This window comes from Necator americanus, chromosome I (genome assembly GCF_031761385.1).
Source record: "Necator americanus strain Aroian chromosome I, whole genome shotgun sequence".
Lineage (NCBI taxonomy): Eukaryota > Metazoa > Nematoda > Chromadorea > Rhabditida > Ancylostomatidae > Necator > Necator americanus.
Window position 1 is genome coordinate 9,471,034 of NC_087371.1, and position 16,279 is coordinate 9,487,312.

Consider the following 16,279-nt stretch of genomic DNA (forward strand, 5'->3'; position numbering starts at 1 on the left):
TCCCTTCGGGGTTGATAAATTGGTACCAGACTTGTCTGGGAGGATAAAAACACTGATTTACACATCGACTAGCCACCGCAAGTCATTGTATAGGCCAGTTACAGATTGGTGAACCTCAAACGATTCTGAATTGATGTGAACTTGCGGACACATCCCGAGCGGATCGATTAACGTCAGGAACTTTATCCTTTAACTTTTATTAAAAATCGCAAGCATCGAAAACAAAAATGAAATCAAAAATCGAAAACATTTGCGCATCGAAATCATTAAAATATCGAGGCATCTAAATGTCTTGAATTGAACTACTCGATGGGGTGATATTATCATCTGATGCGAATGCCAGCATCTTCGCCGAGGTCTGTTGTTCTTAAGCACAGCTCTACCCAATCTTCTCGATCTTCAGCAAGAGTCTGCTCATATTCAAACCATTCGTCAGTATTCCATTTCCTGCGATATCAAAACATCTCGTCTATCCCTACCGAGTGCCTTTCAGCACATCCCCATAGGCTTTCTGCTTTCGACCACTACCTCTTCCAATTTGAATCCGTCAGAGAACTTTGAACAATGCGATCTGATGGACTCCTCATAATCTGATCGAGGAAGGCAAGACGATTTTCTGTAGCCACTTTCGACGGCTATGTCAAATGTTGGTGCTTTCTATGTGTCATCCGCCATATTCATTTCAGCGTAATTTTCTTGTAGCATTTTGGCATACCGTAGGCGAAAAGTAGCCAATCAGCCGCTTGAGCAGCTTCCTCTCCGTGCAGTCGATTTCTGCCGTCACTGTTGGAGGTGCTGTCCAATTCTGCGACCAGTACATTAGGATAGAGCGAGTAGCTATCCTAGTGCTGCGAGTCGAGAGCTAGACTCGCAACTTGACTTCGTGAGCGATGGGAGTCGACCACAAACGCTTTGTAAAACAGGGCTTGACGCATCACTAATCATCAAATATGCTGTGTATCACTCTCGCAGATGCTATTGATCTCCAGTATACAACACAAGTAATAGAACTCATCGACTAGTTCGATCGGCTATCCGTACCCTGGTTCCCTTTTAAGGGTTTCAAAGAGATCCGCATCTACTTACACTTATCATGGCGCATGCGTAATCAGTAGAGTGCGGCTAACTTCGAAATTGAGTCGATAACAAGTCGAACATTCGTGCTGTGCTGCAGTCCGCAAATATATCAGCAACGTCGGCGTAGTCAAGATCGATCAAGGATCATCCCGATGGTGTTAGGATGATACCATCACTACACTGAAGTACTATTCTTGGTATAAAGTCGTCGATGACGAAGATGAACAAGAAGGGTGCCGTCTTGCTTCAGTTGTCACTTCAGACGGTTTGCTACAACCGACTGGTGTCCAAACTGCAGTGCTTGTTCGCCGATGCATGTCATCAAGTAGGCGAACGAACTATACTGGTGCTCTATCGGCGTAAAGTGCGTCGACGAGTATGAGGAGAGTCGAAAGCGACTTCGAAGTCCAAAAAGGCTAACTGCAGTGGCTTCGAATACCGCTGCCACATTTCGACCACTCTTCTGACGGACACCTGGAAAACCGTAGATTGGCCAAGAAGAATGCCGGCTTGCTCGTCGCGCGTTGTTTTTTCCTGATGTTTGATAAGCCGATCGACGGATGATTCATTCAAAGACCTTACACATAACGCGCAACGATGAAACTATTCGGTAGTTCCTTGGTTCCATGATGTATGACTTGTGGAGTGGAATTATGGCGGCGTATCTCAGCAAGTCAGATAACTCTTTTCGTTAATCCACACTGGACGGATGATCTTCCTCATTTCACGAATCCCACAAAAAGGAAAAAATTTCAGCGTTTCTGCACTAATTCCATCTTCTCCACCATTCTGTCCACTCTCATTCTGGATACAGATGAGCACGAGAACGATAACCTCAAGACTCTGTCGCTCTAGATCGGAATGTCGAAGCATGAAGTATTCGAGCATTGAAAACATCGAGATATCGAAAAAATCCGACTTGCTAAGATGTTTAATCAAACTTACAAATTCCAGAATCAAATCCTAACTTTTGTTTGGATTCGAGCATCTTCCATCCTTTATTTGCTAATTACTGTGATTTGTATTTTGTATGGCTGAGATTCGTAAGAGTTTCAGAGCAATAAAAAGAAGTTAGAAAAAAGAAGCTTTTTTTCTAGCTTCTTTTTATTGCTCTGAAACTACAGAGGAAGTAGGTAGCCTTTATATCCTGCTTCAATTTCGCGGGGCGTTAGCGGAGTGATCCCAATGGCAGCGGTTCCCGCAGCTAGGTGTATCTTTAGATACGAGTCCACGTCCAACGAAAATGGGGTGAATGTCAGTATATTTTTCTAATCGTATTATCGTAGCATATTAAAACCAGTGTTTATCTGTTTTCTCGCAAAAACAATTACAGAAGTGGTAGGGTCCATTTATGTTATGCCCTTTGGTGTACGGGGTTCGCAAAGGATCAGCAAACCGAAGCAGGTACGAAGTCGGATCTGCTCACTTCAATTCCAGATTAATTACCGCATTAATAGCATCCGTTTCAGAGGAGCAATCGAATAACAAGCCGCAGTGTTTCAGCGTCAAAGATGCAGATGGTCAAATCACCGTTAGTGTACTTCTCAATTCTTCATTTTCAATCTATGGACAAATAAAAGAGTCGCACAGTTCTGGTAACTATCTTATCTGCGTAAAAATGCATAAAATCAAGTAAAGTAAAGGATATGAAAAATCATATAAATGAGCATGCTAAAGGCTGCTGTTGTATGAAAAGCTGTTGAATTGTGAAGAGTTTAAGTTGAATAGTGATAGCTTCTCAATGATCCGAAGAAATCTCACAAATTTCACTTGTTCTGAACAATTTACAATAGCCTGATATATACCGGGATATTCCAGGCAGCAGCACGTTTAGAACGGTCTTTTTTTGTGATCTATTCAACAAACCCTAGTAAAGAGCAACCGGAAGTTGTCACTGGCGTTTGCATTCCAAATTTAGCGGAAGCATTCTGTATAACGGCTGGTTCATCAGTCATTATCTGTGACATTGGTAGACGTTGATCTGTAGCAATCAGTCCTATCAGTTGAACCCGTTCGACCAACCGTCAGTTGATTACGGTGTCAGACATAGAAATCGAGGACATCTCACGATGACCTTATCAATTCTAGCTCACATTCGAGGATATTAATATCTTTTGCCTCGCTCATTTTTGGTAATTTGAAGTCAAGAAATGGTGGTACATGATCGTCATGATATGCAAACTAGTCAACACAAACACCTCGACTTATTCTGACGGGTAAAAGCTGTAGGTCAATGCTGAGACACACCAGTTCGGGGTGAGAGTACGTGGAAATAGTAGAACTGAGTAAATATGAAACTACTTGCTTCTTCGCACCTCCACACATTAGTTCGTCAAAAATTTGCCTAGTTGAGTGTCGAACTGGCTCACTGGACTGGTACATGGAACCTTACCATGAAGACAACTTCGTATTCTTCACGGTGCAGCATAAATTCGATTTAATTGGAATAAACATGACGTTGAAGCTACCCATCTGCCAGGTGAACTAACTTAGCGAAGAGTGTACTACGGGTGCTCTGTTTCCCACATTTTACGATAAATGGGTCGATAATCAGTAGGACGAAGACACCGACATGGTCCTCAGAACACCACTTTTTTTTCTTCTTTTTTTAGTTTTAAGTTGTTATTTTTGCGTAATTATACGCTATTAGAAGCAGTCTATAATAGCTGTAGCAGCAGCCGTAACGAAGTTTGTTTTTTTTTTGTTTTTCCCGGTTGGCAGGTTCAGAGAGATGGAGTAGATCAGTACTTGCCTCTACCGAGACGCGTCAAATCGACATCATACGTTCTTTGTGTAATCCATGCCTTTGACCGCTGAATTCATGCACAACCTCCACATATTTACAGTCCGAGCGACCGCGTTGTTTCAATATCTCTTGTACCTCCATATGCAGATAGCAGTTCGCATTCAATACAGCCAGAATGCGCCATAAGTTCGCAAACTGTGGGTGCATCCTATCGTAGAAGAAACAAGAAACCGCTCTAAAACAACTAAAGATTTTGGAAAAGTTCAGAGCCTTGCGAGTCCACCTGCAAAAAAGCAATCTCTGTATCAACGTCCCGCTACAGGAACCGCTACAAAGGTGACGACAAGAATAAGCGATCCTTCAGATTCGGACAATTCATCTCGAGTTAAGAGCAACAGACCACGAAAAGGTGAATCCATACAGTCACATATCTCTTGGGATAAGACATCAATATAGTAAATTTCAGTAAAAGATGAACACGAAAGGCTTCGCGTACAAAAAGAAAGTGATGATACACGGAGTTCGGTCTCATCAAATACATCTACCCATAACATTACAGCGGTTGGTGCTAGTAGAATCCAAGTGTTTAGTTAATCAATTTTTGTGATTTCGCAGATATTTTTAGTTAACACCAAATGATGGTAGTGTTAGGCAGTCAACACAAGAAGATCCGAATATGAATCTAATTGTGCAACGGCTACGCGAATTCGCATGGACGGTATTTAGTTGAACACATTTTTCTGAGCGAATTATAATAACGTTCAGCGTCTTCAGTGTCCAATATCATTTGTCCGGCTGGATAAGTGTGCTCTGGGGGATAAATGGGCCTAGGTTGAACAAAAAACATTAGCATGAATTTGCCCGTAGATAAATGCATCATGTAGCAGAAACACATATACACTTGCTCTGGCATTGAATATGTTTGACCATTAAAGGCATCACCCCACGAATATGGGGTGGTAGGGGTTTCAGGTGGGTTATGCCTATACGAGGTCGTAGATTGTGGGGAAGCAGATGATTCCGTTCATCTCTTCCCAATCGCCGTAAAAAAACGGCCCGGAAGATGCGGGCTGGCGCGCTCCAACGCAACTTTTCGTAGACAACAGCGTCCCGGAACGCTCGCTCATCTTCCGGGCTGTTTTTTTACGGCGATTAGGAAGAGATGAACGGAATCACCCTCTTCCAAATAATCTACGACCCTGTTAAAGGCATCACCCCATTGGTGGTGCAGATTTCAGGTGGAGTATTCGTATACGAGATGGGAGACTACGGAGAGGGAGGTGATTCCGACCATTTCTTCCTAATTGCCGTAAAAAAACGGGCCGGAAGATGCGGCGCCGCACAAGACTGGCGCGCTTCAATCGAACCTCTTGTACAAAATGGTGCGCCAAAACGAATGAAGCCGTATCTTCCGGGCCGTTTTTACGGCAATTAGGAAGAAATGTACGGAATCACCCCCCTCTCCGTAGTCTCCCATCCTGTATACGAATACTCCACCTGAAATCTGCACCACCTCAGATTCGTGGGGTGATGCTTTTAAGGCATAACCCATCTGAAAGCAGTACCACCCCAGATTCGTGGGGTGGTGCCTGAAGGCGATTAGGTCCTGGAACGAATTGAGTTTGCGCCAGGAATTCAAGTAAATAATACTGGACAGGATGATTAGACAAGAAAGTCACAGATGGTTTTACTCCCATCGCATTTATTCTCGAAAGGACAAATATATTGGATGTGGACTCAGGTTTTTTTGGCTCCTCCGACTTAATAACCGTTGGCGACCAAGATCCGTAATATAGTAGGGTCAAAGCGACGTGAAGCACGGTGTAGTTGCGTGAGCGGCCGCACTCAAAGCAGCGCGGTTGAGCGTAGCCGTTTGTATCGAGGTGGGACAACAGCAAGCTGCAACGATGAGTGGTGCTAACAAAGGTTCTCCCTCGATCCTCTCCACTACCCACTGACCCAACTATATACTATTTTTTGTTAACATAGTCGACAACAATGGGGAATTATAGGAAAAATCGAATTTCAAATTTCCGTATTAACGAGGACTAGTATGTTTGAATATGTATAATTAATTTTTTTTTAACCAAAAATGAATTAAGATAGGAATTTCAAAAAAAAAGAATCAAAAATGATAGGAATTTTCAGTGTGAACAATCGACACTCGAGCAACTACGCAACGAATTCGATGCTCTACCGAAGCCGGATTTACGTGATTGTAAAGCGTTTATGTCACCGGAGAATCTAAGAAAAAATCGCTACAGCAGTATTTGAAATTCGATAGTCGTCACACGTTATTTTATTTCCTGAAACGCAGAATTCCAGACATTCCATGTCTTGATTCAACGAGAGTTCTTTTGAATATTCTTCGGCCAGATGCCGGTTATGGGTACATTCACGCTAATCGGGTAGAATACCCTACACTCAGAAACAAATATATTATAACACAGGTAAACTCGGGTGAAAACGACCAGAAGCCTTTTGCAGTAGCGTAAGCGGCTGCGCTCGAAGCGGTGCGGTGAAGCCAACGGTTGAAGTGGAAGTGGGACCTTCGTTCGCTGCAATCAGACTGACAAGATGGGCAATGGTTTCCACTACCAGTAGGCCTCGAGTGAGCGCAGCCGCTTAAGCTGTAACCAGGCTTCTGGTCGTTTCGACACAGCTGTAATGTTCATAGTAAAAAATAATAGTAGAATCGAAGATGGCTAGTTTTCGGCGACCCATCCGCAGGTCTATTTCAGGGTCCCATGAACAGTACAATTCTCCCATTCTGGGAAATGATATGGCAAGAAAACGTTTATTGTATTGTAATGTTATGTCAAATTATTGAAGAAGGAAAACGTAAATGTGCAGAATATTTTGGGTCGTAAGTTTACTAGAAAACACTATCGCATACCGTAATCTTTCGCGGTCAAATTTCAGAAAACTCGAAGTTCCGGTCAATTACGGACAATTTAATGTTGTATTAAAAGATCAAAAATGGGATGACACGAATTTAGTCACCTCTACGCTTGAATTAGAATATGGACAAGAGTCCCGAACGATCACACATTTTCATTGTAGAGATTGGCACGATTTCGAGGTGAACGGCTATTGATTTTAGTAGTGCCCATATTCCACTCTCCTTGAATGTTGTCATGTTGAATACATTTTTGACTGATTTGTTTGAGCTGTAGCCAAGATTGGTACTGATTTTACTTTATTAACTGTTAGCTAGCGTTTCGGAGTTGTCGCCTTCGTCAGAGCCTGGAGAAACCAAAGCCATCAATGACTTATCGTCGCAAGCGCCTCATTACCTTGAGAGAAAGCATTCGAACGTCATCATCGGAGAAAGAATCGAAACGGTAGGCAACCTCAAACAGCAACACATTGGCTAGTGCTTACCTCATTAGCTAGACTTGTTAACGTAACAGACCACCACGTACCACAACTACGAGTCACAAGGGTGTTTTATAGGGATCCGACGCCCCGCCCCGTAGCTCAAAACCCGCACAGATTTCAACATAGGCTAGTTCGCTTGTGACCGCATTGCGCTCATCCTTCCTGTTCATTTTTTGGACTTTTGGTGGTTATCCAAAATGCTTCTTGTGTTTCGTGCGCTATGATCACCGACTCGAAGGATAGCAACGCTACTTGTACATACCTCTACTTCGGAGTTTTGATGATATATTCAACGGTGGGCTCCGAGAGGGGTAGAGAGATTAGGTTTTGCGCGTCCATCTACGTGCACCCTGACTCAAATATAGAGAGGGTTTCCCGTTTCCCCTATATAATCGTAACTACACTACCTGCATGTGATGCAATACTCCACTCATGTAATGATCCAAGCACCCTCTCTGCCATATGGGCAAACCACGCAAGCGGGGGTTGTGCAGAGTCGGTCGTAATTACGTAAGAGCTGACACTTGAGGTTCGTTAGTGGTATCTCCGCCATCCTCACGTGAGCGCCTTGAGTAGACAGCTTCGTGTTCCACTGCAAATCAGGTATTCAAGAGGAACAGAATGGAATCTCTTGCGGTCCACGACATTAGGTCTTCGGGAGGGAAATCGTGCCTGTCGAGTAACAGTCCCCAGCCGGATACACATCGGATATAGCCTTTTGTTGGTCAGGTTGTAAAGACCATGTTTTTTTCCTTGGCTGTACAATGCAACCCGTACGGTCGTTCTGTACATACCACCTATAATGAAGTTTCTCACTTTGGTCTGAGGATGCACCTCAAGATCATGGACTATGATGTCTCTGCTACTAGGTTTTCGATACCACATGGTCTTCCATATCAAATTCCGCAAATATATGTGCACATTCCTTCTGGCTCCACACGTACAGATTATCGTTCCACAGTTCAATTTTTTCTGCGCTAGTCGCTCTTAAATGCCAGGCACCGTTTCATCACCGGTAAGATTATCGAGCGTAATGATCGAACGAGTTGGATCTTTTGCATCAAAAACTTCCAGGTTAAATCCTCCCATTTTTACCTCAAACGTGGGTACTTAACCAATCGGAGGTTCGAATCCGCCCTAGCGCTCACCATGCCTTTCATGCCTCCGCGGTCGATGAATTGGTACCAGACTTGTCTGGGAGGATAAAAACACTGACTTGACACATCGGTTAGCCACCGCAAGTCATTGTCAAGGCCAGTTATACGTTCGTAAATCACAAACAATTCTGAATTGAAGTGAACGTAGGGGCGCATCCCAAGCGGAAATAACGCCAAAAACTTTATCCTTCATCCTTCACACATTCAAGAAAGCTAACCAAAAGAAGAGAAAGAGAAGTGAGGACATGAAGCATGCCTCTAACTTGGCGTAGACAAACGACGCAACAGTCATTTATGTAACGACAATAGAGCAATGGTTTGCGATCAAATAAAGGTTTTTCAACTTTCGACATGAAGACAATGACGATATTGGGTGCCAGCGTTTGTCCCATAGCAAAGCATTTAAGTTGTCGGTAGTATTATGTATTATCCCGACCATCAAAAAGAGCAATTTAGACATTCGTTTGCCAGTGTCATGCTCCACCTAATGCTCAATCCGTATAAGTTTAATGATGGCTGGTGCCTCGTTAGCAGTTCATGAAAAGCCTGCATCGCGACATCGCTTGAAGCGCTCGTATAGCGATCTAACATCAAAGGACTACTATGACACATTTACCGTCGAACGTCGTACACCAAAATTGCCCGAAGAAGCTGTTTGAATTGAGGTGGCCACGGACGTGTCTGAGCAGTTTTCTTAGGAATAGCAACCAGGAAATTCTATTTGTGGGGCTGGAATACCACCTATGATAGGTCCCTCTAAAAAGTCACATGGACTATTCGAAGCAATAAGATAAGTATTAGCCAATGTGTTGTCCTATGAGTTTGCCTATCGTTTGAATGCCTTCTGAATGAATGAGGCATTTGAGAGGATAAGTCATTGATGGGTTTGATTTTTCCAAGCTCGGTCAAAGACGATAACGCCGAAACGTTAGTTGTTAGTTAGTGAAGAAACATCAATGGCCAGAGCTCGAACAAATCAATCAAAAGCTTTGATTATTTCGTTCCTCGACTGTGTGGATTTGATATATTCGAGTAAAAACGACATGAGGCTCGATGCAGTTGCGCAGGCGACCACGCTAGACACGGTGCAACAATGAACTGTAGCAATGAATGGTGTTAACAGGTTTCTCTCTCAATCCTAACTGCTACGGTCTACCGCATCGATTATAGCGGTTTACGCAAGCGCACCGAGCTTCACGCCATTTTCAACCGAGTATAATTAGATTGGCCGCCGCCACCCACTTTTTTTGTCCTAGCTAACTTATTACTAGACTATATTTTTCTGGCACCGACGCAGCAAATCGAGGTGAGGAACAGGAGGTACCGCGGAAATCGCCGAACCGCTGCTGACCTGCCTTAAAGGCATCACCCCACGAATCTGAGGTGGTACGGATTTCCGGTAGAGTATTCGTCTACGGGATCGTAGATTGTGGAGAAAAGGGTGATTCTGTCCAGTTCTTCCTAATTACTAATAACCGTAAAAACGGCTTCGAGCGTTCCGGTGCGCTATTTCCTACAACGAGTTCGATAGGAGCGCGTCAGCCTTGTGCACCCGCCGCATCTTCCGGGCCGTTTTTTACGGCAATTAGGAAGAAATGGACGGAATCACTCCCCTCTCCATAATCTACAAACCTGTGTACGAATATTCCACCTGAAATCCGTACCACCTCAGATTCGTGGGGGGTTGCCTTTAAGAGCAACGCGCCTCCGCGTAATTACCGATGTTGCTCCTCCAGCTAGAGTCTCCACGACCGCCTTAGAGCACCTACACTCCGCCTCTCTACTGCCTTCGAACCTATTCGCACCGCGATGGAGCGGTGGAAACTTGGGAATTTGGGAGGAAGAGGAGTGAAAAGCAAAATGAAGCAGCAAGTTCTGAAATATGAATATGGTAAACTGAGTGCATATTATCGGGAAATTACGAAGGAGTAAATCCTTCTATTCAGTTGGAACATATACCAAAACAAAACTACAAAAACAAAAAATGGAGCAGAAAAACACCAACATGCATATATCTCCGCACATCCCATAATTCCACACATTTCATGCGCTATCAGGTCTATTACACTCGCAACGCAAAAGTATGTGTTCGTCACAATGCCTTTCAACGAGTTCATTTTCAACTTTCGACTGTAGCAACTTCACGCACAACAACCCTATGTCCAAGATTTGCACCAATACCAGGTGATCTTCGTCTACTTCAAAAGACTTAAACGATTTGCATTAAAGATTTAAATGGACACTGATCAGTCGTTATAACCTTGTGCATACTCTCCAAACTTCCTTCTACCTTCTGCACCGTTTTATCGCTTCATTTCTATCAGTTCTCTTCATAAAATTAATATAACAGGGTAAGTGTATAAGTGGCAAACAGACACCTCTTCGAGATACGAATTTAGGTGTGATTGATGTCTGCGAGACATTACTATTTCTCTTGCATTTCCAGAGATGAATGGGAGGTTTCCATTTAAGGATTCAGATAAGGATAATGATCACCTCCTCTCACGCTTGTAAACGACTATTCACTTATGTGAACTTGTTGGACAACATATCTTTATTCAAATCTTCAAACAGCTTCTATCACCAAACACTTTCCATTTTAATTCGCGCATCGTAAGAGCTGCGGGCGCGGCGAAATGAGTAGGGAAGGTGTGGTGGACGGGGCATCAGCGAGATGTAGCACGAGAGGAGCAACCAGGCTATTGTAAAGATGCCGGCCCGTCCAATTCCATTTCATAGCTCCCTGGAGTCGACGCAACACCTTAACGAAATGAAACCCTTGCTCCATTTTATGGCTTTCTGGTGCCTCAGAAGCACCAACTCGACGCCATGGGCGCAGTCTCCATCACACGCACACCACACATACAATACACCCAACACATACCACACACCACTCACACACACACCACATACACACCACAAAGACAGACCCCAACACAGACAGACTACCACACAGAGTGACCATCACACACCACCACACTCACAGACCATCACACACACCACCACACATGCATTATCCAATTATTCAGATGTAAATTTGAGCAAGTTGAGTGGCGAAACATGCCTACTCATCTCAGACTCTCGTCTCCTTATTTAAATCTTGTGTCACTCAAATTGCGCAAAAAATTGGAGTATTGTAAGCAAAGTATCTTTTTTTGAAGAGTTATAAAGGTCATAAATCTTCAGACTCCTTGTTCTCAAACGATAATATCATTACTGCAAAAAGTGCGCGGAAAATCAACAGTAGGTGGGTAACTGAGAACTATTAGATTTTCAAAAATTCCATAAAATAACACCTATTTGCAGTTGTTCACTGTTCGGCTGGAGTTGGTAGAAGCGGCACGTTTGTAGCACTTGAGATGTGTTTACAAGATCTTGCAAATGGTTTAACTATCAATGTTCAACAGGTGATTAGTATACCCTAAGCAGAAGCATGGGACCGCTGTCTACATCTCTATAACAGATTTTCACAGCCTCTTTTTTTGCAGGCGGTTGTAAGTCTTCGTCAATATCGTGCCCTTGCTGTACAGACATTCGAACAGTACTTATCGATTTATAAAGCAATATTGCAAATGGGGGAAAAGCATGGAGCAATTAACAATGTAAGTTCACGTGCTAGCGATACGAAAAGGTATAAACGCGGGAGGGAACAAGTGATTACATGCGAGCGCAGAGTACAGATAGTCGCTGTGATGCTCAAAGTTACTCTCTCCAATTACAATCACATGGAGCTCATGAAAAGACCGTGTCAAGTGTTCCTCAAACAACTGACTAACAGTACCATGTAGAGGAAAAGAGACCTTACCAATATCTAAGCGCTCTCTTGAAACCTCGACATTGCGAACTAGATTTATGTTTTCTTGTTGTTCCAACAAGGTCTTACTGAAGCTTTACTTGTGATTGAAGCGTTTGAACAACATCGTCTTTATAAAATGCCTAAAACTTGTCCGATTTTGACTCTATGCATATTCCATCAAACTCCTCCTCTCTCCTTGCCAGGCAGCATACCACGAATCGGGGATGGTCCGGATCACAGGTGGAGTATCCGTATACGGAGTCGTAGATTATGGAGACCGGGGTTGTTCCGCTCAACTCTCCCTGAATAACTCCAAGCAGCCGGCCCCTGAATGCTGTTTTGTACGATACCTTCTATTGCAGCGCACCACCCTTGCACGCGTAGCGTCCCTTACTGCCTATCAGGGCAGTCCGAATTGATTTTCGACGAATCGCAGGGCGGAAGCGGCGCAAGGGGTGAAGCGTTGCAATAGATGGCGTCGTACAAAACAGCATTCTGGAGGCGGCTGTTTGCAGTGATGCAAGGAGAGATGAGCGGAACTACCCCCGTCTCCATAATCTACGAGCCCGTGTACGAATACTCCACCTGAAATCCGCACCACCTCAGATTCGTGGTATGCTGCCTTTAATTCCTGCATCAGAGAATCTTTGCTCAGTAAAAGGCGTGGCGCCATTAAGGCAGCACAAGAATGAGAAACATGATGGAAATGAGTTGCACAAGTGCACGATATTAGTCTACGAGAAAAAAAATCTGCTAGGAAGACATTAGGAGCACTCTGGATTTTCGTCAGCAATCCATCCATGTATAACAGAAATGGGTGCTTATCAATTACCAATGACTTTATACCGTTCATAACACTGTGAGTCATGAGATTGTCCACATGCAGTTCCTTAACTCTCTCCAGACACCAATACTTATTGCACTGTACAGTATGTAGATCTCATTCGCCTTGGGTGACAATCTGTGAGAACGTGGTGGTTCACCAGCCGTGTTATTCGGTGAAACCTTTTCTTTTTCCTGTTTAGAGTTCTTGCGTGGTGAATTTAGAATGATGTCGAGGAGAGGAGAAGTTTGATGGGATAACCATAGCATCAAAAACTCTTTAAGCATTTTCAGATCTCTGATAAAGAGGTTATCAATAAAATTCCACCAAAACCTCGTCGGCACAACAAAAAAAACATGAATTCATTTTTTAATAAGAGTTTTTTCTACGATTTTTTAAAACCCCAACTAAGAAGATTTCATATTAGAATGTGGTAGAAAGTTCTCCATGTTTTACATAGAGGTCTATGTAAACGGTATGTCCATGTGTGCCATCGTAGCCGGGAGTTGTAGTTCTGCACGAAGCACCTCTATAAACCAGTGACACCACTACTCCTTTCCAGGAGAAATGAGATACAATTAGGGAAGAGTCTCGTAGAATCCATCTTTCCATTTAACAGTACAAATACAGGAGCGTGTAAGGCGTAGCAGAGCGACAGCAACAACTCAGCGAGGTGGTCACAATTGAGTGACATTGGCTCGTTGAAGCATAATTGTTATTAATTTGCGATTCCATTGAAGGAAGGATAAAGAGAAATTTCGGTATGAATTATCCCGCGCCTAGAATAATCTAGCATCTTTACAGCTGAGTGAAATTATTAAAGCTTGCCAGGAGCGGCATCTTTGAAGAGAACCACCCTTCAATGGGGGAATAATCCATTTTTGATTGTTCTATAGCGGAAATTAGAAATTGATAGCGGTCGGTAATCCCAATGATCATCTCTCAAGGAAGAGATGAAAAAGAGGTGATCATTGGGATTACCGTACGCTGACGTTTGACGGAAGCAACAGTGCAAAGAATCAGAAAAGCATAAGAGGAGAGGAAATAAGAAATTAATTAAAGGATAAAGTTTCTGGCGTTAATCAATCCGATTGGGATGCGCCCCCACGTTCACTTCAGTTCAGAATCGTTTGAGGTTTACGAACGTGTATCTGGCCTATACAATGATTTGGGGTGGCTAGCCGATGTGTCAAGTCAGTGCTTTTATCCTCCCAGACAAGTCTGGTACCAATTTATCGACCCCGGAAGGGATGAAAGGCTTGGTGAGCACTAGGGCGGACTCGAACCTCCGATCGATCGTGCAGGGAGCGGAGCCAAAAAAATTAATTATTAAGTAAATTGATTAATGTTAGTGAATTTACTAAACTACTAACATCAGATATTTTGACACGGAAAAAAATCTTCCAAAATTCTGAGCTGGTAGTTCAAAAATCAGAAGTTTTCAATCAACGGTGAATCGGGAACCTACTAAGGAGTATGAGAGGTGCGAATGTGGTGGGAGATTTAAAGCTTACATCATGAATCGAACGAAAATTAGGATGATGAGGTATGATGCTTTGTGGATTCACACATCAAAAATCTTCACCGAACACCTTTCGCTCCGAAATCGATGTGACACTCAAAAAGTGGAGCAGTACTTGATAGTACTGCCACCTGACGGAAACACCATAAAAATAGCAACTAAAAAGAGGAGAATCCTCGTCAAAAGCGAAATTTAAAAAGCGAAGAATCCTAGTGAAATAGCAGAAAAAAGTCATTGAAGAAGTATATGCGATTTATAATAAAGAGGTCATTATAAGGATGTTGAAATGCTAGGATGTAGGGAAAATGTAGGGACCACGGAGGAACTGAGGGATTAAAAAACGCTCTTTTCATAGTTAAAATATAACAAGTAAATAAGATAAATTAAAAATAAAAGAATAAAAAATAAATAAAAATAAGGTGAAAATAAATAAAAATTAAAAACATAAAAACAAACATTAAACATCATGAAGCCTGTTGAGCAGTGACCATTGCTAGGTTGAGTGAGTGCTAGGAGAATGTCATATAGCCACAATTAGATTTTAATGAGAGGAAAATAAACCCTAAGATGAAGAACCATCGTTACCAAGAACTTAGAAAGTAGCAAACAGTAACTTTAAACGAGTTTTTTTTTCTTTCAGAAAGATGTTCAACGTTTCAATCATATGTACCGAGAACAAGTTGAAAAATAAGAATAAGAATGGCCACTAATAATAGAAGAGATACTTTAAAAGCTCGATAATAGTTTGAATTCATATTGATATTACAATTCCTGCAGTCAACAAATTTCAATAAATGATTACCAGTGTGTTGACGGTGTTGACGCTGTTCACATCCGTAGCAAGATAAAAATCGGATCACGAAAGTCCAGACAACTAGATAAATCGATATCAAAAATCATTTACAATATTTATTTGTGCGTGAAAGAACAAAACTGGCAATAAGTGGAGATTCAATGTGCTCGACCCGAATTCGATGACTAAGCGACGAATCAACATGATAAAACATCAGATATAGGGAGAAAAAGTCGGAAAAATAGCACAAAGGCATCACCCCACGAATCTGAGGTGGGTCGGATTTCAGGTGGAGTATTCGTATTCGGGATCGTAGATTATGGAGATCGGTGTGATTCCGTTCATTTCTTCCTAATTGCCGTAAAAAACGGCCCGGAAGATACGGCTTCGAGCGTTCCGGCGCGCTATTTTCAACAACGAGTTCGATTGGAGCGCGCCAGCCCTGCGCACGCGCCGCATCTTTCGGGCCATTTTTCTTTCGGCTTCGAGCGTTCCCGCGCTATTTTCAACAACGAGTTCGATTGGAGCGCGCCAGCCGTAATCCACGATCCCTGAAATCCGTACCGCCTCAGATTCGTGGGGTCTGTGATGCCTTTAAGAAAGCGTCTTTTCGCTCAAAATTCCACATGGAATCCTGGTACCTCATGGTAGTTTGTGTTTCTAGACAAAATTTAATATCTCTACAGTATCCATATGTCACAATAATAGAAACATCAAAAATACGATTTTCAAAGTGAAGAATAGAAGTATTTGTTTCGTCGATGATAATGAAGTTGTCAATTTCACTCGGCTGATTTGTGCCTTTTCTGAAAATACCAGAAAAAAATTAGAAATTAAAAGAAAACAACAACGAAGAACTTAAGAGCAGCAGGATGTGTACTTCTTTTTCTCCCAAACCGTTTTTCAGGAGGATTAGAGGGAAGCGGTCCCACGCTCGTTTTCATAATCTACAACCCAAACTTCGCGTCTCTTCTAAAGTTTCCC

The 16,279-nt window shown here is 42.7% G+C and overlaps 2 protein-coding genes across 4 annotated transcripts; one reads left to right on the plus strand and one right to left on the minus strand.

Annotated features, from left to right (window-relative positions):
* Nucleotides 1–323: 323 nt before the first annotated feature.
* RB195_004981 (uncharacterized protein) lies at nucleotides 324–820 on the minus strand (the record flags this gene model as incomplete). Its single annotated transcript, XM_064177232.1, has 3 exons — nucleotides 324–447; nucleotides 529–635; nucleotides 716–820. The coding sequence occupies 3 exons, from the start codon at nucleotides 818–820 to the stop codon at nucleotides 324–326; spliced, it is 336 nt and encodes a 111-aa protein (XP_064034357.1).
* Nucleotides 821–2,433: 1,613 nt separating this feature from the next.
* On the plus strand, nucleotides 2,434–15,193 carry RB195_004982 (uncharacterized protein; the record flags this gene model as incomplete). Of its 3 annotated transcripts, XM_064177235.1 has the most annotated exons (15): nucleotides 2,434–2,481; nucleotides 2,547–2,608; nucleotides 3,924–4,020; nucleotides 4,091–4,232; nucleotides 4,290–4,384; nucleotides 4,449–4,541; nucleotides 5,972–6,089; nucleotides 6,149–6,273; nucleotides 6,565–6,689; nucleotides 6,746–6,905; nucleotides 10,498–10,545; nucleotides 11,548–11,608; nucleotides 11,668–11,768; nucleotides 11,850–11,963; nucleotides 15,143–15,193. In XM_064177235.1, the coding sequence occupies 15 exons, from the start codon at nucleotides 2,434–2,436 to the stop codon at nucleotides 15,191–15,193; spliced, it is 1,440 nt and encodes a 479-aa protein (XP_064034358.1). The 3 variants fall into 3 exon arrangements, with proteins under 3 accessions (XP_064034358.1, XP_064034359.1, XP_064034360.1); XM_064177233.1 differs by lacking the exon at nucleotides 10,498–10,545; XM_064177234.1 differs by lacking the exon at nucleotides 10,498–10,545 and having other exon boundaries at nucleotides 6,565–6,686.
* Between the last annotated feature and the right edge of the window lie 1,086 nt (nucleotides 15,194–16,279).